Below are 23,884 nucleotides of genomic sequence, written 5' to 3'. Positions count from 1 at the left end.
CAGGCTACCGAGATACAGCAACAACAACAAAAAAAAAAAAATCTGGAATCTGAGGGTGCAAAAAAATCTAAATATTGAGAAAATTGCCTTTAAAGTTGTCCAAATGAAGTTCTTAGCATTGCATTAATTTTTGATATATTTACAGTATGAAATTTGCAAAATTTCTTTTTGTGGTCCAGGGTCACACATTACTGTAATAAGAAAATATTATATAACGTAGTTCTAGGCTAATCTTCTGCATATCAAAAGAAAATTATACTATTATAATTACTCTGAATTAGATTACATTTTTATTTGAAAGTTTTCGTAGTTTTGTTGTTATTATCTCATTAATATCTATAAACTTTTTAATTCCATTTTATTTATTAGTTTTAGTTATAATAAAAAAATTGGTTATTTTAGCCCTTAAAATTTAAATGGTGTTAATGCAGTATATAATATCATTTAAATTAATATTTTAATCCAGTTGTTTTCTTTAGTTAAAGCATTATTGATTTTGTTGTGCATTTTTTTGATTATTTAGGTTTTTTTGTTTATATAGTATTAACTTCCATTCATTTTAGTTATTTTAATACATAAATTCAAACTATTAAAATGGGAAATTGTATTTAAGATTAAGATTATTACGATTTCAAGTAATGAAAAGATTTTTAATGGTTTTAATTTCAGTATAAGTGATTTTGTTTTCTTTTTGTGATTATTTAGTAGCTTTTTTATGTCTATAGTATTTTTTATTCATTTTTAATAGGGGTGGGCATAGATTAATTTTTTTAATCTAGATTAATCTAGATTAAATCTTGGAATTAATCTAGATTAATCTAGATTAAAATGGCTAATTTGAATTCTGCTGAAGGCATTCAGAATATGTGTGCTACCCAAATAATGACTAAAAGTAAGTCTTTGAGAATGGATCATAAAGCTCATAAAGCTGTTCTATGATAATTTGTTGATGAAAATAAATTATGTTCAATTAGATGTACTTGTGTTTACTAACTAACAATGAAATTATTTTTTCTACCTATTAGATTGTGTTTTTTTAATGTCAACACCTACCCAACCCATTACATGTTACACCGTACTTTTATTTTGACAGGTTGCCATGAAGTTTCTGTGTATACAGTATGATATGATGCTAGTAACGTTAAAAGTGACACTCACAGCAGTTTGGGAGATTGAGTTTATCTGTTCATGTGAGATGAAAATGCCAAAAATTACCGGGAGCGTCACGTGTGTTTCAGTATGCGTGTAGTAAAAGCTCGTCTCCGCAATGCAGCTAGGCAAACGGAACATTTCAGATTCATATTAAAACGGTCTTTTTGCATTTCAGTTTTCACATACACTAGTCCATATCGCGATTTGAATTAAGTGACAGACCAACATTTGATTTATGAATCCAAAAAACGACGAATTTACATGGCATTTCGCTATAGTAGATTCGGTTTTTATGAATGGAGGACGACGCGATCCCGTCTGTGTTTTGGCGGAGGAGACGTAAACGCGCGACCATATTCTACAGTCTTTGGTATACATCCGCGTTAAACTATCAAGGTGAAAGTCATCATAGCTTGCGTAGTTTAGACCCAGCTCCCGACCCAAATTTGAGAATAGATTAACGGCGATATTGTTTTTATCGCACGATAAGAGTTTCACGTTAACGCAGCACGTTAATGCCGATAACGGCCCACCACTAATTTTTAATAGCTTGTTATTTTAGTACAAGTTAAACTAAATTAAATGAGATTTTTTTGTTAACGTTTATTCTATTTCAAGTAACAAAAATATTAATTTCAGTTTTAAATTAAGTTTTTAGTTTCAATATCAGTTTTAGTTAACTACAATAACTAATAATAATAAGTCAATTAATTCTAATTTAAAAAAAAACTTTTCAAAAATGTTTTTATGCTTCATACAATAATAATCGTCGTAAATAATCCTAAAAAGCCATCTGTGAGTGAACAAGAATGAATATACAGGCACACAGACATACAGTCAGGTTAAACAGGAAAAATACTGAAAGTAATTCAATCTTGACTAAACACAACAGAAAAGATAGTCATACCTTGTCGAGAGCAGCCACAAAACCAGCATCATTGTTGAATGCTGACATCACCAGGGCATTGTACTTCTTGTGGACGTCCAAAATGGTCTGAACGTACATTTTGGGGTCCTATAAGAAAAAAAAGAATTTATAGTAGTAAAATATGTATTGTCAGAAAGATTAGATTCAAAGATATCATGATGTACAACGCAAACCAAACAAACTTACATTGAGTGCAGCCTCTCCACATTTTTCAATGGCTGCCAAGCCTTGATTATAAATGTGCGTTTCCAGAAGTTTCTTTAGTTCTCCCAATCCATCGGTGATCCGTGACACAAGATTGTACATGCGACCAAGATCTACATAGAGAGAAAGAATAAATAATGGTTAAGATTTCAATCTGAAGGACTCCTATAAAGATGAATAGACATTCAGTTTTCACAGTGGTCCACACCTTCATTCTTGTCTGCGTCCAGAAGGTTCTGGAACTCCGTGTGGAAGATCTCCAAGTGCTTCTCGATGAGAACCTGCTCACACTTCCTGGCCAGCTCATCCTGCGTGCTCTCATGGAGGTAGACCTGCACTCTCCTCTGCTCCTCCAGCAAACGTGCCTCAGCCTGCAAAACACACACAGATCACGGATGATACAGGTAAATAAAATTATAAATTGACTTTTCATGACACTACCGTTCAACAAGCTTGGTTCCGTAAGATTTATTAAGGTTTCTGAAGTCTCTTACGCTCTTACGATCTATTTGATCAATAATACAGTAAAGACAGTAATATTGTGAAATATTATTACAATTTTAAATAACTGTTTTCTATTTGAGTATATTTTAAAATGTAATTTATTTCTGTGATCCAAAGCTGAATTTTCAGTATCAGTACTCCATTTTTCAGTGTCACACGATCATTCAGAAATCATTCTAATATGCTGATTTGCTGCTTAAGAAACATTTCTTATCATCATTGTTGATTAATACAGAGTTCAAAACAACAGCATTTAATTGAAAATAATTTTGTAACATAAGGAATGTCTTTACTGTCACCTTTGATTAATAAATCCCTGCTACATAAAAGTATAAAAAATAAAATAAAAACTGTTCAACAGTAGAGTATTCTACATACAAGTTTTTATAAAAACAAATATTTTATATATATATATATATATATATATATATATATATATATATATATATTTTTTTTTTTTTTTTTTTTTTTTTTTTAAATCAAACCAACAATGATTTGGACCAAAGAGCCAATGAAAGAAAGAAGATATAAAAAGCAATAAAAATGACCTTGATGCTCTATCCTGCTTCAAACTAAATGATTACAATGAAGAATTATATTTGTTATGTACTACTATCGTTACATAATAATAACAGTAATATTTACCTATAAAATATTTTACCAAAACATTATTAAAGGGATAGTTTATCTGCTTATCCCCAGGGCACCCAAGACGTAGGTGACTTTGTTTCTTCAGTAGAACACAAACCAAGATTTTTAACTTAAACCGTTGCAGTCTGTCAGTCATATAATGACAGTCAATGGTTACCAAATCTTTAGGAATAAAAAAAACATACACAGACAAAACCAAATTACACCCTGCGACTCGTGATGATACATTGAGGTCTTAATTTACCTCTGATTCACATCTGGAAGCGATCTGTTGTGCGTATACTACACTCATTGTTTACATAGTGCACACTGGTCTCTCAAAATGGTAATTACTTGTGCTTATCCTGATTCTGGCAACTGATTAAAAACTAAAAGATTACATTTCTTTGTGCAAACTCATCTGGGAGTGTTGACTTTTCCCCAACTACATTGCCAGATCATGTTGACACGTCACGCACCGGCTGTTGTAAATGCGCTCCATACAGCTGAACGTTGCGGTGGATCAGAGGTGAAAAATTATATAAATACTGTTCAGTTTTTGCACAGACCAATCGTTGTGTCTTAAGACCTCAATATATCGTCATGAGCCACAGGGTTTAATTTGGTTTTGTCTGTGTATGTTTTTTTTTTTGACTCTCAAAGCTGTGGTTCCCATTGACTGCCATTATATGACTGACAGACTGCAACAGTAAAAAAACCAACACCCACACTTTTATTAAAGTGCACAAGCTTTGATTTACTTTTTTGTTTAAGTCCTGCTATTTTGGCCTCACCTTCTTCATGTACTCAGTAACAGGATTCTGTTGCAGGAACTCTGTACTTTCCCTCGTGTAAAACCGTTCAGTGTCTGCCAAGAACTGAGTCTCAAAGTATTCCTTGTAGACAGACAGAGTCGGTCCCTTAGCAAAGGCATCGTCCTCATTGAGACCCAACTCAACTACGAGAGATGGAGAGAAACATTTCTGAGCAATTGCACTGCTTCTAAACATCATGTATCACAGACTCAAACAAACAAGTATTGAAATCCATCATGATGTAAATGCCACCGCACCATAGGACTGGACCACTCCACTGATGAGTCTAGTGTTGATGGTTTCTCCGTTCCTCTCCTTCTCGATCAGCTTCAATACTGCATTTGTGACCTAAGAACACAAGTACCAAAAAAAAGACTGTGACCCTGGACCACAAAACTAGTCTTAAGTAGCACAGGTATATTTGAAGCAATAACCAAATTGTTTTTATTTTTTTTATGCCAAAAATCATTAGGATATTATGTAATGTTCCATGAAGATATTGTTACAAATTTTTACAAAAATTTACTACTATTTACTAAATATATCAAATTTAATTTTTGATTAGTAATATGCTTTGCTAAGAACTTTTAAAAAACTTTAAGGGGAGACACTGCAGGCAAAAACACAATTTTTTTTATTCCGTCAAGTTTGAGATTTTAGGCTTTTGGGTTTTTCAAAGTGTTTTTTTTTTTTTTTTCAAACTAGTGGAAAGAAAACATCCAAAAGACACTGTAAAGTGTTTCTTTTATAGCACTTTATCTACTTGTCTCAATAGATTTCAATTACAATACATGTTTTAAAGGCGGTTTTCTCAAAATGAGTTTTTTCGCCCATTAATTCTCCAACCTAGTAACAGTTACACACACCTAGGTTTTCACAGATGGATTTGTTCATATATAATTTGCTTAAATTTATAAAGCATTTAAATCCCCCTCAAAAATTTAAAAATATATTGTTCTCTGTCTGTTCTAAGTTTTTTTTCTGAATTATGGAGTGACAAAATGAAATTCCAAAATGAAGTCCAAATTCCCAATGTAAAATCACTTGACTCTAATATGTCAAAAAAAAAAAAATTTGGAAACTGACTTCATCCAGTGTTTAAATTTTTGTTCTAGAAATGTATGCAAATTAGCACATATTTCATTAAATAATGCCTCATTTGCATATTTAAACCTATTAGTAAACTTATTAGAAAACTTGTAATACAAAAAGTGTTTGCAATTATCAATGTAATCAATCAGCTGGGTAAGTAAGGTGATTCCTATTACTTAATTTTCCAACTGCAGTGTCACGCCGTAAAGGTGATTTTCTCCAAATTTAGATTTTTTTGCACCCTCAGATTCCAGAATTTCAAATAGTTGCACATTAACCAAATATTCTCCTAACAAACCATACAATCAATGGCTTGCATGTTTGGTATTTCTTGTTTCCAATCTTACCTGCTTATTCAAAGGCCGAAACAAACATTCCCTCCACGTCACAAGAGCAAGCTGGAAAAACACACATAAGCAATAAGACTCAAAAATAAGGAACTGTTTATGAACTGAAATTGTGGTGTAATGCAAAAGAAAAGCAGGAAAGGCTTACAGAGTAGATCTCATAGATCCCTTTCCGGCCCTCGTCACACTCCCGGCGCACCCAGTGGCGGTTGAGGTAAGCACAGATCCCGTTGAGCACTTTACTGGAGAACCTGTAATCCTCCCACTGCTGTGTGTAGAACTTCAGAACACTCTCGTCCATCAGATCCTCTCCATCCTGAGGAAAACAGTCAAATAAATCTGTTCACTGGGAGTTTAAAGTTTTTGTAACTGGTCTACAGCTTGTTCACAAATCATCTACTTAGTTGTTCTATTCAGGACAAAAACAACTTTTAGTGTCTCTTAAAACAGGGTGTCTACAGGTTTTGCCAAGTTAAATTTAAGACATTTTAAGACTTTTTAATACCATTTTCAAACAAAATTTAAGACCAAATTGAAATTCCCTCAAAAGTCAAGCACAAAACTATGAGGATATTTTAAATTATTATTTTATTTAACTGATTGTTCTTGGGAATATTCAACAAAAAACACTATTCCAGAAGAAGAAATTAATTTCTATTCCATGACAATGTCAAGGCACTCACACACTTTGAATCCAATGTACAATGTGAATGCACAAACACTTGAAATGTAAGCTCACTTATGCTGCTTGATGCACTTGACAATACTCTCACTCAAACATACACTCACACAATACTCTCTCACTCACAATACTCTCACACTTACATATAGGGATGCACCGATACGAATTGGCCGATCATGCTTGCGCGTTTTGTCAGTAAAGCCGGTTCTGTAATCAGCGGTAAATGCCATCAGGTGAGTGATTTCACGTTGAGCCGTATATACTACACACAGCCGTTGTTCACCGACGAGCTGCGCAAATCAATGTTCATTATCAGTGTGAATGTGCGCAGCTCGTCAGTGAACAACGGCTGTGTGTAGTATATACGGCTCAACGTGAAATCACTCACCTGATGGCATTTACCGCTGATTACAGAACCGGCTTTACTGACAAAACGCGCAAGTGATCGGCCGATACGGATCGGTGCATCCCTACTTACATACAATACTTTCTCTCACAAACACACACAATACAATATTCTTACTCACTGCACAGTACTACACAATACACTTACTTTCTCACTCACACACACACAATACTCACTCACTCTCAGACACCCATTATGCCATTTTTCTAAGTTCTGCTGTTTTATGCTCCGTTAGCGGTGGCGGTGCAAAAGTCATTGATTTGAGGCTGACGTTGGCGGGCTGTAGCAAAAGCTACGTGTTTCCCGCTCTGCATATGAGACTCCAGTGCTTTGATCCCCATTGTACCCAATTTAAAACGTTTACAGCAAACTGCACAGTAAGCCTCGCTGTCATCTTGCGGCACAGCTTTCAGCCACCACGAGAAACTGAAATTTTCAAGCCATTTGTCGCTAAATTTACATTTACCCATATTTCCTTGCCTTGTCTCGAGACTACGCTGACTATTGCTGCGTTCCAGGCAGGTTTTCGAGCTCGTAAATCACGACTTCAAATCTCGACTCACGTTCCAGGCAAGTCACCCCAAACTGCCTGAGCGCATGTATTATTAATTTGTTCGCAACGTTATATAGTCATAAAGTCTATTTTTTCACTGTGTAAAACTTGCACAAACACCGCACCCAAAGGTGCTGACAGGGTTTCGCGGGCTATGTCACGTCAGAACTCGGAACTGGGAGTACATCGATCTAGTACGAGCTCACGAGTGGGAAGTCACGAGTTTGACTGCCGTTCCAGTGCACTTTCACGGGTAGAAGGTTGGAAAAACACGAGTAACGGGTTGCCTGGTGTTGCCAACTTTTTTCAATGAAACATAGCTAAAGTCACCAATGTCGCTAAATGACGTCATACGCTCATTAGCATATTCATGACATCAGTACGTCATATTGTCTTGCATCTCAGTGCTCACATACTGCTATTTAATGCAGGCAAATTCAATAAAACTGTTTTCATTTATATATTTCATAGATATTTGATATATTTTACGGTTTCTTTTGTCAGACAACGGGGTAAATATGAAATAGTGACTGAAACGAGGCCCATTAGGACTACATAACCAGCTCTCGAAGATATTTATCTACACTAAAATCGTGATTCATAATCACGACATTGTTTACTGAAATCAAATACACATACAATTAGGACAATGGCTGTGCTGTGATTTCGGCTATACTTGCATGTAAAATAGAGTTAGAAGCATCAGAATATCTTTTTTTTAATCTGAAAGTGCTGCTTCTCTGCCATTCACTGAACAGAGCAGACTCACATAGAGAGAGAGAGGTAGAGCGTTCGTGCTCTGGGAAAGCACTACTTCGCGCTCGCGCGGCAGTGCCACAGAGTCTCATGAACTAAATAAGGTTTGTCCAAGAGGTCGCTAGATTTGTCGCTAGGCGCTTTTTCGAAAAAAAGTCGCTAAGGGGGTCTGAAAAGTCGCTAAATCTAGCGACAAAGTCGCCAAGTTGGCAACACAACGCGGCATAAATCCACATAATCCAGAGAAATGCAGCGCTGGGGTCAGGGTTGCCAGATCTGACTGGCAGGTTCCAGCCCAAACACGACGTAAATCCCGCCCAAATCATCAAAATTCCAATTGGGTGGAAACCCGCTAAATCTGGCAACACTGAGGCGTTGTCAAGCAAGCGCGTGTCTAGCAACAGAACAGATTTAGAACCTGCGCAGTAGATTCTCCTCAAAAAGATAAACTTTTCCTTTTCAAAGTGTAAAAAAAACATTTTAATGATGTAGAAATTCCCTCTAAAATTAAGATTAAAAAATTAAGACCCTTGGATTTAGATTTAAGACAAATTAAGACATTTAAAGGCCTTATTTTAGGTAAGACTTTTTAAGGATCCGCGGCCACCCTGTAAAAGATTTGGAGAATTTTTGTAGACAACTTTCATTGAGCTTTAATATAGTCTATAATAATAATATAGACTCATTTTAGATATGAACAACTGTGTTTTAAACAAATCCACCCAGTGAATGGTGCCATAACTGAATCTTTTGGGCTAAATACTGTGAATTTGACTCTAGTTATTCAATGGGTAAAACAATGGATCCTAAAGGACATATTCAGAAACACTAAGCAAATCAGTAAACAAATATGAGTTTGGTGAATAGATTTAAAAAGATTTTTATTTCAAATTTCAGCTACATGCCCAAACAACATTTCACTTTTTTATTTAGTTTAATATGATGCATTAAATTAACTAAAACTGAATTCTAAATATTAATACAAACTACAATAATAGTCCAATGTTACTAATTATTTTTGATGAAGTGCCATTTAATTTTTCCTAAGGTCTACTACAGTACAAGTTTTATATTTAATATATATTACAATTTTATTAATATTACCAATAATTTGTCTACTATAGATAAAATAGATTAAATAATTATCTTTCATGAACAGAAAATCATTGCAACAACTTTTTGCCTTGTATTTGAATGTTTTGATAAGTCTGCTATTCTGACCAAGACTGTATTGGTTTGATTAAAAAAAAAATGGAAAAATGGCAATATTTTTATATCCAAAAGCTTGGGAGAAGAATTATTTTTAACAAAATTATTAATTAATATTTCTATCCCACAAGGGTGCATTAAATTGAGCAAAATACACATTTATAATGTTACAATTTTTTTTTAAATGATATGATTTCATATTTGAATGGTTTTTGAAGGATCATGTGACACTGAAGACTGAAGTAATGATGCTGAAATTTCAGCTTTGCATCACAAGAATAAAATTACACACTAAAAATCTCTTATTTTAAATGGTAAAAATATTTCACAATATTACCATTTTTACTGCATTTTTAATCCTTGGTCAGCATAAGAGACTTTCAAAAACATTAAAACTGATAAATTGTACTGACCCCAAAGTTTTAAATAGCAAGGTCAAAAAACTTTTTCATAATGTACCTTTAGTAAGTTTGTAAGGTAATTCTTCAGAAATTCCTTCAATCTCTTGTAGAGTTCCAGCCCCACAAACTGAGCTCCTCCAGGTGTGGGGGTTTTCTTCGAAGGTTTGGACGGGGGGGCACCTGCACCGCGGGCCTGATTCGACTGATGCACACTAGTGCAATAATTATACACATGACTGAAAATCAGGAAGTTAAGGACACAACAGATAGTGGATGATTTTTTTTAAATTATGAATGAAACTGCAATAGAGGATACGTGTAGAGCTCCATGTAGCGTGACTTGGCCATGCTCTGGCGGGTGTACACCTGCTGGATTCCCGCCCGCAGATCATCCCAGATCTGGTCCAGCCCGATCTGCTTCAGACCGTGAGGGGTCTGGGTCCGGTTAGACGACATCCTCTCGGTCCTGCCGCTGCGCGTCTGACGCTCCTCCTGACGTTTGATTGGTTCTTGTGCCTGTCACTCAAGAGCTACTCCTCCATAGGGTCAAGCAGTGAGAGAGGACGAGGTGGGCGACCCTCAGCGAACAGCGACAGAAAGGAAAGAAACCTGGGAGGAACAAGAAAAAGAGATACATGGTCTGTTGAAATCATGTAGGACTAAAAATATCTGAGCAAAAGCGCCTCTTAAGTGTAGTCTGCGTCCATTCATGACAGAAAACTAACAGGAATCAGATGCTCAGAAAGACAGCAGCAGTAGTTTTTCCTGGGATAAACATTCCTTGTATGGAATCTACTGTTCATTATATCCTGGGGTTCCCTTCTTGTATCCATGGCAACAACTCAAGGAACAGAAAATATTCCGCTAGGAGCTCTGAGCCGCAGTAACCAAGCAAACTAACAGCATTCTGCCATTAGATCATGACTTAGAGTGATCTACTCAGACAGAACAGCACACATGTGGGACAGCAGAACATCCGGACTCAGACCTGATATTCATTTTCATTTCCACTCTAATGAATTACAGATTTGGTAGCAAAAACATATTAAATAACAGATAATACAATTATCCTATTATAATAGATTTTTTATTTTTAAATTTTTATCTATTACAGATCAAATAAAATATTAGATATAATATATAATAGATTATTATTATATAGATTGTTTTATATTTTATAATATACACTACCAGTCAAAAGTTTTTGAACATTAAGAATTTTAATGTTTTTTTAAGATTAACCAAGCCTGTGTTTATTTGATCTAAAGTACAGCAAACTCAGAAATATTTTTACTATTTAAACTGTTTTTAATTTGAATATATTTTTAAAATGGAATTTATTCCTGTAATTTCATCATAGCATCATTACTCCAGTCACATGATCTATCAGAAATCATTCTAATATTCTGATTTGCTGCTCAAAAAAAAAATATTATTATTTATTATTAATAAACAGTTGAGTAGAATTGTTCAGGTTTATAAATGTCTTTGTCATCACTTTTGATCAATTTAAGCATCCTTGCTAAATAAAAGTATTAATTTCTATTATTTCTTTCTATCTTTCTATTCATCAAAGAATTCTGAAAAAATCACTTAACTGTTTTTAATATTGATAATAATAATAAATACTTCTTGAACAGTTAATCAGCGTATTCAAATGATTTCTGAAGTATCATGTGACACTGAAGCTTTGATCACAGCAATAAATTCCATTTTGAAATATATATTCAAATAAAAAATAGCTATTTTAAGTAGTAAAATTAATATTACTGCTTTAGCTCTATTTTAAATTAAATAAATGCAGGCTTGGTGAGCAGAAGATAATTCTTAAAAAACATTAAATCCCTTACTGTTCAAAAACATTTGTCTAGTAGTGTATATTTTAGTAGTGTATTTTTATTTTATAATATTATTTATATTAACTTACCATATATTTACAGTTACATTTAGTCATGTAGCATTTATATATTAAAATGTATTGTATTATTATATATTAATTTGTCTTTTATAGATAAAATAAGGTATCTTTCATGAACTGGAAATAATTTCAATAACTTTTGCTAAAGGTTGGAATAAAGGTCTCGTATTCTGACCAAAGTTTCTTTTATTTGATCAAAATACAGGAATTTGTCATTTTTCTCTCTAATTAAGCAAAGGTCTAAGTATGATTTAAAAAAAAAAAAAAAAAAAAAAAAGAGAGAATGGGGAAAAAAAAAGAGAAGTGTGTCCAACCCTGCTACTGGTAACGTACAGGTATGTGCCAAAAAATTTGAATATCGAGCGGAAGTCCATTTATTTCAATAATTTGTTTCAAAAAGTGAAACTTGTATGTTATATTAGTTCACTACACACAAAGTGAAATATTTCAAGCCTTTATTTATTTATTTATTTATTTTTATTTTGATGATTATGGATTAAGGACAAAAAAAATCCAGTATTTCACAAAATTAAAATATTTCATGTGACCAATAAAAAAAGGATCTTAAACACATGTTGGCCTTCTGAAAAGAGTGTTAATGTACTGTATTATGTCCTCAGTACTGTGTTGGGCCTCCTTTTGCACTAATTCCAGCATCAAGGCGGTGTGGCATGGAGGCGATCAGCCTTTGACACAGTTGAGGTGTTCTGGTAGCCCAAGTTGCTTTGATATTGGCCTAGAGCTCGTCTGCATTTCATGGTCTCTGTTCCCTCATCTTCCTTTTGACAATACCCCATAGATTTTCAATGGGGTTTAGTCAGGCAGGTTTGCCGGCCAAACAAGTACAGTTATTCCATGGCTATTAAACCAGCTACTGGTAGTTTTGGCTTTGTGGGCAGATGCCAAATCCTGCTGAAAAAAAAAAAAGATCATCTCCAAAAAAGCTTGATTATGCATCAAAACCAAAACCAATGTCAAGAGTGTCTGTGCTGGGCTAAGGAGAAAAAGTACTGGTCTGTTGCCCAGTGGTCCAAAGTCCTGTTTTCAGATGAAAGCAAATTTTGCATTTAATTTGGAAATCAAGGTCCCAGAGTCTGGAGGAAGAACGGAGAGGCACAAAAGTCAAGCTGCTTAAATTCCAGTGTGAAGTTTCCAGTCAGTGATGGTTTGGGGAGCCATGTCATCTGCTGGTGTGGCACCATTGACTGTGGACTTGATAAAAGACAACGCAGGTGTCTACCAGAAAATCTTAGAGCACTTCTTGCTTCCTGTTGCCGACAAGCTTCTTGGAGATGATTTTTTTTTTCAGCAGGATTTGGCACCTGCCCACAAAGCCAAAACTACCAGTACCTGGTTTAATAGCCATGGAATAACTGTACTTGTTTGGCCGGCAAACTCGCCTGATTAAACCCCATTGAAAATCTATGGGGTACTGTCAAAAGGAGGTTGAGGGAACAGAGACCCCGAAATGCAGACGAGCTGAAGGCCAATATCAAAGCAACTTGGGCTACCAGAACACCTCAACTGTGTCAAAGACTGATCGCCTCCATGCCACGCCGCCTTGATGCCGTAACTAGTGCAAAAGGAGGCCCAACAAAGTACTGAGGACATAATACAGTACATTAACACACTTTTCAGAAGGCCAACAAGGGTTTAAGATCCTTTTTACTGGTCAGATGAAATATTCTAATTTTGTGAAATACTGGCCATAATCATAAAATTTAAACAAATAAAGGCTTGAAATATGTCACTTTGTGTGTAGTGAACTAATATAACATACAAGTTTCACTATTTGAAACAAATTATTGAAATAAATGGACTTTCCCTCGATATTCTAATTTTTTTGCACATACCTGTATATATAATACAGATATACAGACATAAATATATAAAGGATGGTTGAAACTAGTGCTGCACTTCACTGCTAAACTCAATCTGATTTCTCATCTCTGACCTCTCTCCAGATGTCTGATGATCTCTGCTGAGCTCTAACAATCTTCTCATTTGACTGACCATCCCTTCATGATGTTCATGAGAGCCTGTCTACAATGTACGTGGGCGAAATGTCCAAACTGTACAACTAGCTTCATTTCTCACAAAGTGAGCGATGCAGCTTTATCGGGTGGCTCGCAGTTCAGTATGTACAACCGTGTCAGCAGAGCCAATAAAGGGTGATTCATTAGCTACCAATTACGATTGTGTTAAAGTTTTCAGCTACAGTCACTTCCTCCATCCAAAAATACCACACAGAGAATGTACAAGTTGCTTAATGATGTGCTTCATGTAAATATAATCTGACTGATGAGGCCTCAACTCAAAACACATCAGAGATACTCTGCAAAACACGTAGAGGTCCGTTAATACACGTCTGAAGAAAAGAAGTACATAATGCAGTAGTACCTATGATGATAATATACTGATTATTGCTAATAACTGTTTGTGTTCAGGATTAAAGCTAAAGCTAACCGCTAATCTCGCGCTCTTACCATCATCCAGAAAGAACGACACACGTAAACATGTATCTCCAACACCGCTCCGGATCTTGATTAACAATATTCCGTTTTATATATCACACACGCGTGTGGCGATCTTTATTTTCGACTAATAAAATAAAAAAGAGCGACGCCGAAAGAACGAACACAGAAAAACTCCGTCAGCGCGTGCTCACGGAAACACGGTCCCCCCGGAAACAGAGTCAAACTCCGTCAGCAAGCGCGTCGCCGGGAAAACATTGAATGTAGTCGAAGGTTCCGCCCCAGTTTTGTCATACGAGTTATGTGAGTAATGAATCATTTCATGAATTAGTAATTATGTGAATAACTGATTATGGATTTTGAAAGTTTGACATTAAGTCAAATGTCACCGGACGTAATTCAGTGCACGACGACAAAATAACTCTTTTAATAATAACACACAACCCTGTTGAAAAAAAAGCATATGCTGGTTAGCTATGTTTTCGTGATGGGATGCTGGTTTATGCTGGCCCTTTGCTGGTTTATGCTGGTCCTTTGCTGGTTAATGCTGGCCCTTTGCTGGTTAATGCTGGCCCTTTACTGGTTAATGTTGGTCCTTTGCTGGTTTATGCTGGCCCTTTGCTGGTTTATGCTGGCCCTTTACTGGTTTATGCTGGCCCTTTGCTGGTTAATGCTGGCCCTTTGCTGGTTTATGCTGGCCCTTTACTGGTTTATGCTGGTCCTTTGCTGGTTTATGCTGGCCCTTTGCTGGTTTATACTGGTCCTTTGCTGGTTAATGCTGGCCCTTTGCTGGTTTATGCTGGTCCTTTGCTGGTTTATGCTGGTCCTTTGCTGGTTAATGCTGGTCCTTTGCTGGTTAATGCTGGCCCTTTGCTGCTTAATGCTGGCCCTTTGCTGGTTAATGTTGGTCCTTTGCTGGTTTATGCTGGCCCTTTGCTGGTTTATGCTGGTCCTTTGCTGGTTTATGCTGGCCCTTTGCTGGTTTATGCTGGTCCTTTGCTGGTTTATGCTGGCCCTTTGCTGGTTTATGCTGGTCCTTTGCTGGTTTATGCTGGCCCTTTGCTGTTTTATGCTGGTCCTTTGCTGGTTTATGCTGGCCCTTTGCTGGTTTATGCTGGTCATTTGCTGGTTTATGCTGGTCCTTTGCTGGTTTATGCTGGCCCTTTGCTGGCCCTTTGCTGGTTTATGCTGGCCCTTTGCTGGTTTATGCTGGTCCTTTGCTGGTTTATGCTGGCCCTTTGCTGTTTTATGCTGGTCCTTTGCTGGTTTATGCTGGCCCTTTGCTGGTTTATGCTGGTCATTTGCTGGTTTATGCTGGTCCTTTGCTGGTTTATGCTGGCCCTTTGCTGGTTTATGCTGGTCCTTTGCTGGTTAATGCTGGCCCTTTGCTGGTTAATGCTGGCCCTTTGCTGGTTAATGTTGGTCCTTTGCTGGTTTATGCTGGCCCTTTGCTGGTTTATGCTGGTCCTTTGCTGGTTTATGCTGGCCCTTTGCTGGTTTATGCTGGCCCTTTGCTGGTTAATGCTGGCTCTTTACTGGTTAATGCTGGCCCTTTGCTGGTTTATGCTGGTCCTTTGCTGGTTTATGCTGGCCCTTTGCTGGTTAATGCTGGCCCTTTACTGGTTTATGCTGGTCCTTTGCTGGTTTATGCTGGCCCTTTGCTGGTTTATACTGGTCCTTTGCTGGTTAATGCTGGCCCTTTGCTGGTTTATGCTGGTCCTTTGCTGGTTTATGCTGGTCCTTTGCTGGTTAATGCTGGTCCTTTGCTGGTTAATGCTGGCCCTTTGCTGGTTAATGCTGGCCCTTTGCTGGTTAATGTTGGTCCTTTGCTGGTTAATGCTGGCCCTTTGCTGGTTAATGCTGGCCCTTTGCTGGTTAATGTTGGTCCTTTGCTGGTTTATGCTGGCCCTTTGCTGGTTTATGCTGGTCCTTTGCTGGTTTATGCTGGCCCTTTGCTGGTTAATGCTGGCTCTTTGCTGGTTAATGCTGGCCCTTTGCTGGTTTATGCTGGTCCTTTGCTGGTTTATGCTGGCCCTTTGCTGGTTAATGCTGGCTCTTTGCTGGTTAATGCTGGCCCTTTGCTGGTTTATGCTGGTCCTTTGCTGGTTTATGCTGGCCCTTTGCTGGTTTATGCTGGTCCTTTGCTGGTTTATGCTGGCCCTTTGCTGGTTAATGCTGGCTCTTTGCTGGTTAATGTTGGTCCTTTGCTGGTTAATGCTGGTCCTTTGCTGGTTTATGCTGGCCCTTTGCTGGTTTATGCTGGTCCTTTGCTGGTTTATGCTGGCCCTTTGCTGGCCCTTTGCTGGTTTATGCTGGTCCTTTGCTGGTTTATGCTGGTCCTTTGCTGGTTAATGCTGGCTCTTTGCTGGTTAATGCTGGCCCTTTGCTGGTTTATGCTGGTCCTTTGCTGGTTTATGCTGGTCCTTTGCTGGTTTATGCTGGCCCTTTGCTGGTTAATGCTGGCTCTTTGCTGGTTAATGCTGGCCCTTTGCTGGTTTATGCTGGTCCTTTGCTGGTTTATGCTGGCCCTTTGCTGGTTTATGCTGGTCCTTTGCTGGTTTATGCTGGCCCTTTGCTGGTTAATGCTGGCTCTTTGCTGGTTAATGTTGGTCCTTTGCTGGTTAATGCTGGTCCTTTGCTGGTTTATGCTGGCCCTTTGCTGGTTTATGCTGGTCCTTTGCTGGTTTATGCTGGCCCTTTGCTGGCCCTTTGCTGGTTTATGCTGGTCCTTTGCTGGTTTATGCTGGTCCTTTGCTGGTTAATGCTGGCTCTTTGCTGGTTAATGCTGGCCCTTTGCTGGTTTATGCTGGTCCTTTGCTGGTTTATGCTGGCCCTTTGCTGGTTAATGCTGGCTCTTTGCTGGTTAATGCTGGCCCTTTGCTGGTTTATGCTGGTCCTTTGCTGGTTTATGCTGGCCCTTTGCTGGTTTATGCTGGTCCTTTGCTGGTTAATGTTGGTCCTTTGCTGGTTAATGCTGGTCCTTTGCTGGTTTATGCTGGCCCTTTGCTGGTTTATGCTGGTCCTTTGCTGGTTAATGCTGGCTCTTTGCTGGTTAATGCTGGCCCTTTGCTGGTTTATGCTGGTCCTTTGCTGGTTTATGCTGGCCCTTTGCTGGTTAATGCTGGCTCTTTGCTGGTTAATGCTGGCCCTTTGCTGGTTTATGCTGGTCCTTTGCTGGTTTATGCTGGCCCTTTGCTGGTTTATGCTGGTCCTTTGCTGGTTTATGCTGGTCCTTTGCTGGTTAATGTTGGTCCTTTGCTGGTTAATGCTGGTCCTTTGCTGGTTTATGCTGGCCCTTTGCTGGTTTATGCTGGTCCTTTGCTGGTTTATGCTGGCCCTTTGCTGGTTTATGCTGGTCCTTTGCTGGCCCTTTGCTGGTTTATGCTGGTCCTTTGCTGGTTAATGCTGGCTCTTTACTGGTTAATGCTGGCCCTTTGCTGGTTTATGCTGGTCCTTTGCTGGTTTATGCTGGCCCTTTGCTGGTTTATGCTGGTCCTTTGCTGGTTAATGCTGGTCCTTTGCTGGTTTATGCTGGCCCTTTGCTGGTTTATGCTGGTCCTTTGCTGGTTTATGCTGGTCCTTTGCTGGTTAATGCTGGCCCTTTGCTGGTTTATGCTGGTCCTTTGCTGGTTTATGCTGGTCCTTTGCTAGTCATATGCTGTTTTTTTTTCAACAGGGAAACGTATTAAACCAAATAAATTATTCATAGTAATTTGTCAGCCATTGATTATAGTCAGCACAACTTTGTAAAATCTCATTTCGGCTAGCTGACAATTTGGTCAGTTACCCTGCAAGCAGCAATTACCGGTGTTCAAGTGCTTTGAGGCATTTAAGCACATCATATCATGAAAAAGATATTATTTAGCAAGCCTGTAACCACCAAAATCAATGATTTAAAAAGGTTTTTTGGAAAATACAGATAATTTACCATAGAAATATTATGTTTTTTAATGTTATGACTGTTACAGCGCCATAAAGCGCCAGCTGTGGTCCGAATTGTACTACCGTGTTTTTTGTTTTTTTTTCCAGATTGTGTGAAAAAACTAGGACTAGTTTGCAAAAGTAGGTTTTTTACATCTTATCAATCATTTAACAAACAATTTGATTCATAGCAGTGGTTCTAGAGGCAAAGTTGTTCAGCATGAGGAGTTGTCTCATATGATATGAATATTGTGTGCAATGTCCTTGAAAAATACAATATCATCCCATTTCTTTCAAATTTCTCACAGACCTTTGGGGCCGTGAGTCAAACAGGCCCACTCAGTTTCGTTTTGCCTGTTAACCTTAATAGGTGCTTTAATTTCATCTGGCGTCCGCCCTGCTGAAAAAAAAGCATATGCTGGTTAGGTAGGTTTAGGTGCTGGGATGCTGGTTTTAGCTGGTTAATGCTGGTCCTTTGCTGGTTTATGCTGGTCATGTTGCTGGTCAAGGACCAGCATAAACCAGCAAAGGACCAGCATAAACCAGCAAATGGCCAGCATAAACCAGCAAAGGACCAGCATAAACCAGCTAAAACCAGCATCCCAGCACCTAAACCTACCTAACCAGCATATGCTGTTTTTTTCAGCAGGGCATGTTTTTTTTTTTTTTTTTGAGACACGCAAATGTCCTTATAGACACAAGACACCATGCACAGTGATTTTCATGTTAATCAGACAAATGATTGTGTAGGTATAGCCATTTTTATGCTTTTTCCCTCTTATAGCACCAACAAGTGGACAGGCTGCGTGACAGGCTAAGTGTTCTGAGTTTGTTGAAGGTGCCATTCATGAGTTATAGGTATACTAAAAGTGGCCCTTCCCTTTTAAACGTTTTGTCATTCCTTTGCAACAGTGAGACAAAGTCCAACTTTGCTTTGATAATTATTGATATCTCCAGAGAAACTTTCTGCACTGGGTTGGTTCTGATCAGGCGGAAAACCTAGGCCTAGTTTGCAAAAGTAAGAAAATTTCGCCAGGCTCACGATCAAATCTGAGCGATTTCATTCTTTTGATCACTGTAGCGCCCCCATCAGGCCAATTAGGGTAAGCTTTGGTGATATTGTTAGTAGTGTGAGTACTACCATCCCACCAAGTTTCAAGTCTCTATGACTTACGGTTTGGTCTGCAAGATCAGTTTTACGTGGAGATTGCTGATCCTTGGTCATTCTAACAATTGCAATAGGTTTTCAGCGCTACATGCTTGAACCCCTCATGAGAGGAGCATATTAAACACAACTGTCACTCATTCCCATTTTTTTTTTTTTTTTTGTTTGTTACAAAAACAATCCAGTAGTTTATTGAGATTTGCATGTGTTCATTATTGGAGAGTCAGTTCCTTAACATCCCTCAACATAAAATGACATTTCATCATATACATGAGCATTTTCGCAAAAGAACACAACAACAAATTATTGTATCAAGTTATAATAAAATCACAATGTAATTCTGATGTGACACACCTTAATAAATAAGCAATTTTGTTCATTTAAAAGACCAATCGATATATTGGTAATGCATGAAGACACATTAAACATGTTCATAATTAATGAAACAACTCAAAATGTACAGAAAGCAACATTATCATAGTGCTTCATTATAAACCAGGTTTTGTAATCTATCTGATGATTGAATAATTCTCTTGTTAGTGAATTCACATGAGCGGAGAAGGCAAACTCTTTTGAGAGCATGTTAATAAATTGCTAGAAATACAGAATGTATAATTCAGACATGGTTAAAGGGATAGTTCACACAAAAACTTGAGGGTGAGTATTTGACAGAATTTTCATTTTTGGGTGAACTATCCCTTTAAGAAATAAAAAATGACTTAACCAATCACAATTAAGATAATATTAAAAATGGTTTGTACATAATTTGTGCTGCTGATTTCAAATGAGCAGTGCATTAAACTGCAAAACACACAAGAAAGTCATCTTTCTTCTATATTAGCATGTAAGGGTCATCAAATCTATCACAAAATCCATGCTTGGCCAGAAGAAACCTTGAACCGTTGAGGCACATTAAAAGACACTGGAGCAATGATTCATGATCATTTCCTACTAAACACGTCTGAACTAAAAATCTAGGGCTTTCATGTTTGTAAGAGCATCTCCTTATAAAAGCCCTCTAAATGGCCTGCCATGTTTTCCATAGAGTCAGAACAAGCACTTATGGAGAAACAGATAAATAACACTGAATTCTGATAACTGTAAAGAACATTTACCTTGAGATACAAAAGTGCTGCATTAACATTGATGAATGATTCAGAATGCCGTTGGCTGATTACCATGCTACAATATATTATTGTCCTGAAGATGCTGACAACAAAATGTTTAAATACAATCAAATGTCATTATCAGAAACGTAATTATGCATCATTCTGTACACATTCCGTATTGTGCTATTGGAGTGCATTCATATTTGCCGAACACACGCTTGTTAACAGACCAGCAGTATTGCAATGATAAAAATGCATCAGTTGTTTTTGTTTTCCCGTCGTCGTCCCTTATGGAATATGCCTGTCATCATGTGTGCATGGGATGAATTTGATCTCACAGAAGTCCTTGTGCTGTATTCACTTACATACAAAATAATTACAGAACAGACATGCCAGTCAGTGCACAGACGTGGTCCGAATGGACCTGCCAAGTGTCCGTTTCACATCGGCTGCTCGAAAAGCTCAAAATGACCTTTTTAATGTATTCTGCAGGGTATTCATGTCACAGAAAGTAGCCCCGCCCAGGGGGTGTGGCTAAATGAACCACTCCTTCTTGCTCTCATCGATGGTCTCTGTGAAGGCGGGGTCATTCACGATGATGGCCGCATCAGCGCAGTCAGCAGACTCCGCCCCTTTGGCCTCATTGGTGTGGTAGGAGCCCTTGTGATGGAACATGTGACGCACCAGGAACACCAGCGTGCAGAGGATGGTGAAAATAACCACTGCGATGATGCCTACGTGAGTGAGAAATGATATAAATATCATGATTGTAATGATGAATCATGTCATTAAATCCCTTTAGAAATATTCTACTGACTATTGACTATTAAACGATTAAATATTAATGTGATGCACTACCAGTCAAAAGTTTTTGAACATTAAGAAATAGAAATATTTTGTGACATTGCAAATGTTTTATCATCACGTTTGATGAATTTAAGGCATCCTTGCTAAAAAAAAGTATTAATTTCTATAATTTCTTTCCTCAATAAAAAATTATATTGACTCCAATCTTTTGAATAGTATAGTCATAGTCTATAATGTTACAAAAGCTTTTTTATTTCAGATAAATGCTGATCTTTGGAACTTTCTGTTCATCAAAGAATCCTGAAAATAATAATAAGAAGAAAAGTTTCTTGAACAGCAAATCAGCATATTAGAATGATTTCTGAAGGATCATGTGACACTGGAGACTAGAATAATGATGCTGAAAATTTAGCTTTGATCACAGGAATGAATTACATTTTAAACATATTAAAATAGAAAGCAGTTATTTAAAATAGTAAACATATTTCACAGTATTACTGTTTTTGCTGTATTTTTGATCAGGTTTGGTGAGCAGAAGAGACATTAAACATTAAAAATCTTACAGTTCAAAAACTTTTGACTGGTACTGTATATTTATACAATGATATTAAAATCATGATTGTAATGACAAATCGTAATTAAAATCAGTATAGAAATGTTTTACACCAACGATCAAATAAGATGAAAGCTAAGAAATATAATCAATCAATGGTTGGTTGTTTTTAAGTTTATTTAAGATTCAGTAAACAATACAAAAAATAACTCCTTCAAAGTTAGTCTTGATAAAAAATGAAGCAGTCCCAAAACAAAAATGTTAGCACTAATAGCATTAATTTCTAGTGCCCTGTTTTGTTATGAATACTTAATGTAAGCATATTTAGAACCTACCTGTGGTTTTGATTCTTAACTGTGTTCATTTATAATGTGTAACAGTATTATAAAATAGTACAACATTATTCTTGAACAGTATATTTCACCTCCAATTATTGCAGAGTCTCTGTTGACGCCATCACGGCTCATTCGCTCCTCATTGAATGGGAACTTTGTACCAGCTTGAAAGAAAGAGAAAAAACACTGATTCACTGACTCTAAACTTTGACAATCTCTTTCATTGAATTTCTTGGCATAGATGAAGTACAGAAGGTCAGTGGAACACGTAGGCAGATGAGTGTATCTTTGTATGCTCTCAAGTGTTTCTCTCAGAAGGAGTCGGTGGGCTGTTGTTGGCAGGGGAGCAGATCTGTGACCAACCGTCTGCTCTTTTCATCTGCCGTCTCCACAGGCTCCAAATGCCATACTCCACAAATATCCACCAAAGCTCAGGGTACTCGATGTCATGGGTGTAAGCACACACACACACACACACACACACACACACACACACACACACACACACAACTGCAAGATCATCCATCTCCTCTCTCATTTAAATCTAAATTTAGAATTCAGAATTAGTGAACATATTCCTATGCAATTGAAATTTAGCAGTTAAATATTCCAAATGTAATACAGCATTTAGCCAAACTAAATTAAATACTTTTTATCTGTATATATACTGTGTATATATATATATATATATATATATATATATATATATATATATACATATATCAGTGGCGATTTCTTTAAGACTGCAAGGGAAGCTCAGCTTCCCCTATAATGTCACAAAATTAATGGTCAAATTACGTACTATTGTATTAACATTTTATTGACTAAAAATGCGTTAGAAAACGTTCATCTCAAAGACGAATTCGTTCAGAATCAGTTAGATATAGCAGGTCGGCTGACTTGATTTTCTTCTCATACATTCCCGTAGCGTCACAGTGCATTTCCCCATTGAAACCCAGCGTCCATTGACTTCAATGGGGCTGCTTTGAACGTTTTTTTTCAGTGCTTTGAAACTAGACAGTCATTGGATAAACGCTGCGATTATGTCCCGCCCACGGACGCTCAGCGTCTCTGGGGGTGAATGAGGAGTGGGCTGGCCTGGACGCTGAGCTTCTGCGTGATGATTGGAGGGTCTGTCGAAAGATTGCATCTCCTTTTGACTGACAGCGATTTTGTCCTATAAGGAATCGCTGAAGCTATTCGTTCGCGCTCTCTGCGGCCGCTCAGTCCCATCGTGGATTTCTCAAGTTCAGTCGAAATAAAAACTGCTGCAACCTATTTCTTTATATTTGCTTGGCGAAATTGCTTGATTTTCATCATACATTTCACACAATTATACACCACATTCCTTGTTTCACTTTTACAGAGTTTAATATTTTTTTAGATCATTCATTCATATGAAACTGCACACGAAAAGTCACTGGAAAAGATGCCTGGTTGGTACGACAGGGTCACAGACCATTTTCTTGAAAAGGAACGTAGGGCAGAATTTACTTTTAAATAAATAGACAATTTTATGATGTAGACCGAAAATGAGCTTCCCCTATTTGACAGACCAGTAGCCGCCACTGATATATATATATATATATATATATATATATATATATATATATATAAAAGGAATTCACATTATTGTCACATTACTTAAACAAGAACATTTCTGAACTTTGACTCAAGATTATCTTTATTTTGTTTCCTATTCCTTAATCCACCTATACATAAAACTAACACTCACACAAACCTCACTGGTGCTGCTCAACACGGGAGACATATGTAGGTGATTTTTAGGCTTTAATATCCTTGTGCCAACAAGCAGGCAAAACCTGCTTGGCACACACACGCAAAAACAAACAGGAATGTACCGCAGTAATCCTCTCTACAGGGAAGAGATCACAGATGTCTTTTACTAAAAATCTGATTTCT

General features: G+C 37.3%; 2 protein-coding genes across 2 annotated transcripts in view; both read right to left on the bottom strand.

The window, feature by feature from the left end:
• The window catches only part of LOC141343894 (cullin-1-like), a 24,296-nt gene extending 10,021 nt beyond the window's left edge, over nucleotides 1-14,275 (bottom strand). Inside the window, exons 1-10 of the mRNA XM_073848561.1 lie at nucleotides 14,084-14,275; nucleotides 9,996-10,288; nucleotides 9,738-9,915; nucleotides 5,821-5,988; nucleotides 5,673-5,723; nucleotides 4,491-4,581; nucleotides 4,213-4,376; nucleotides 2,493-2,655; nucleotides 2,267-2,397; nucleotides 2,060-2,167 (exon numbers count right to left, since the gene is read on the bottom strand). Coding sequence (XP_073704662.1) covers nucleotides 2,060-2,167; nucleotides 2,267-2,397; nucleotides 2,493-2,655; nucleotides 4,213-4,376; nucleotides 4,491-4,581; nucleotides 5,673-5,723; nucleotides 5,821-5,988; nucleotides 9,738-9,915; nucleotides 9,996-10,135 — 1,194 coding nt within the window. The 5' untranslated portion in view covers nucleotides 10,136-10,288; nucleotides 14,084-14,275. The remainder of the gene's footprint in view (nucleotides 1-2,059; nucleotides 2,168-2,266; nucleotides 2,398-2,492; nucleotides 2,656-4,212; nucleotides 4,377-4,490; nucleotides 4,582-5,672; nucleotides 5,724-5,820; nucleotides 5,989-9,737; nucleotides 9,916-9,995; nucleotides 10,289-14,083) is intronic.
• Nucleotides 14,276-20,546: 6,271 nt separating this feature from the next.
• cntnap2b (contactin associated protein 2b) overlaps nucleotides 20,547-23,884 on the bottom strand; it is a 58,440-nt gene continuing 55,102 nt past the window's right edge. The window contains exons 24-25 of the mRNA XM_073848396.1: nucleotides 22,051-22,125; nucleotides 20,547-21,000 (exon numbers count right to left, since the gene is read on the bottom strand). Of these exons, the coding sequence (XP_073704497.1) occupies nucleotides 20,801-21,000; nucleotides 22,051-22,125 (275 nt within the window). The 3' untranslated portion in view covers nucleotides 20,547-20,800. The remainder of the gene's footprint in view (nucleotides 21,001-22,050; nucleotides 22,126-23,884) is intronic.

This window comes from Garra rufa, chromosome 10, assembly GCF_049309525.1.
Source record: "Garra rufa chromosome 10, GarRuf1.0, whole genome shotgun sequence".
Taxonomy (NCBI): Eukaryota; Metazoa; Chordata; class Actinopteri; order Cypriniformes; family Cyprinidae; genus Garra; species Garra rufa.
The sequence above is the reverse complement of the archived record's forward strand: the minus strand, read 5'-3'. Positions and strand labels throughout refer to the sequence as shown.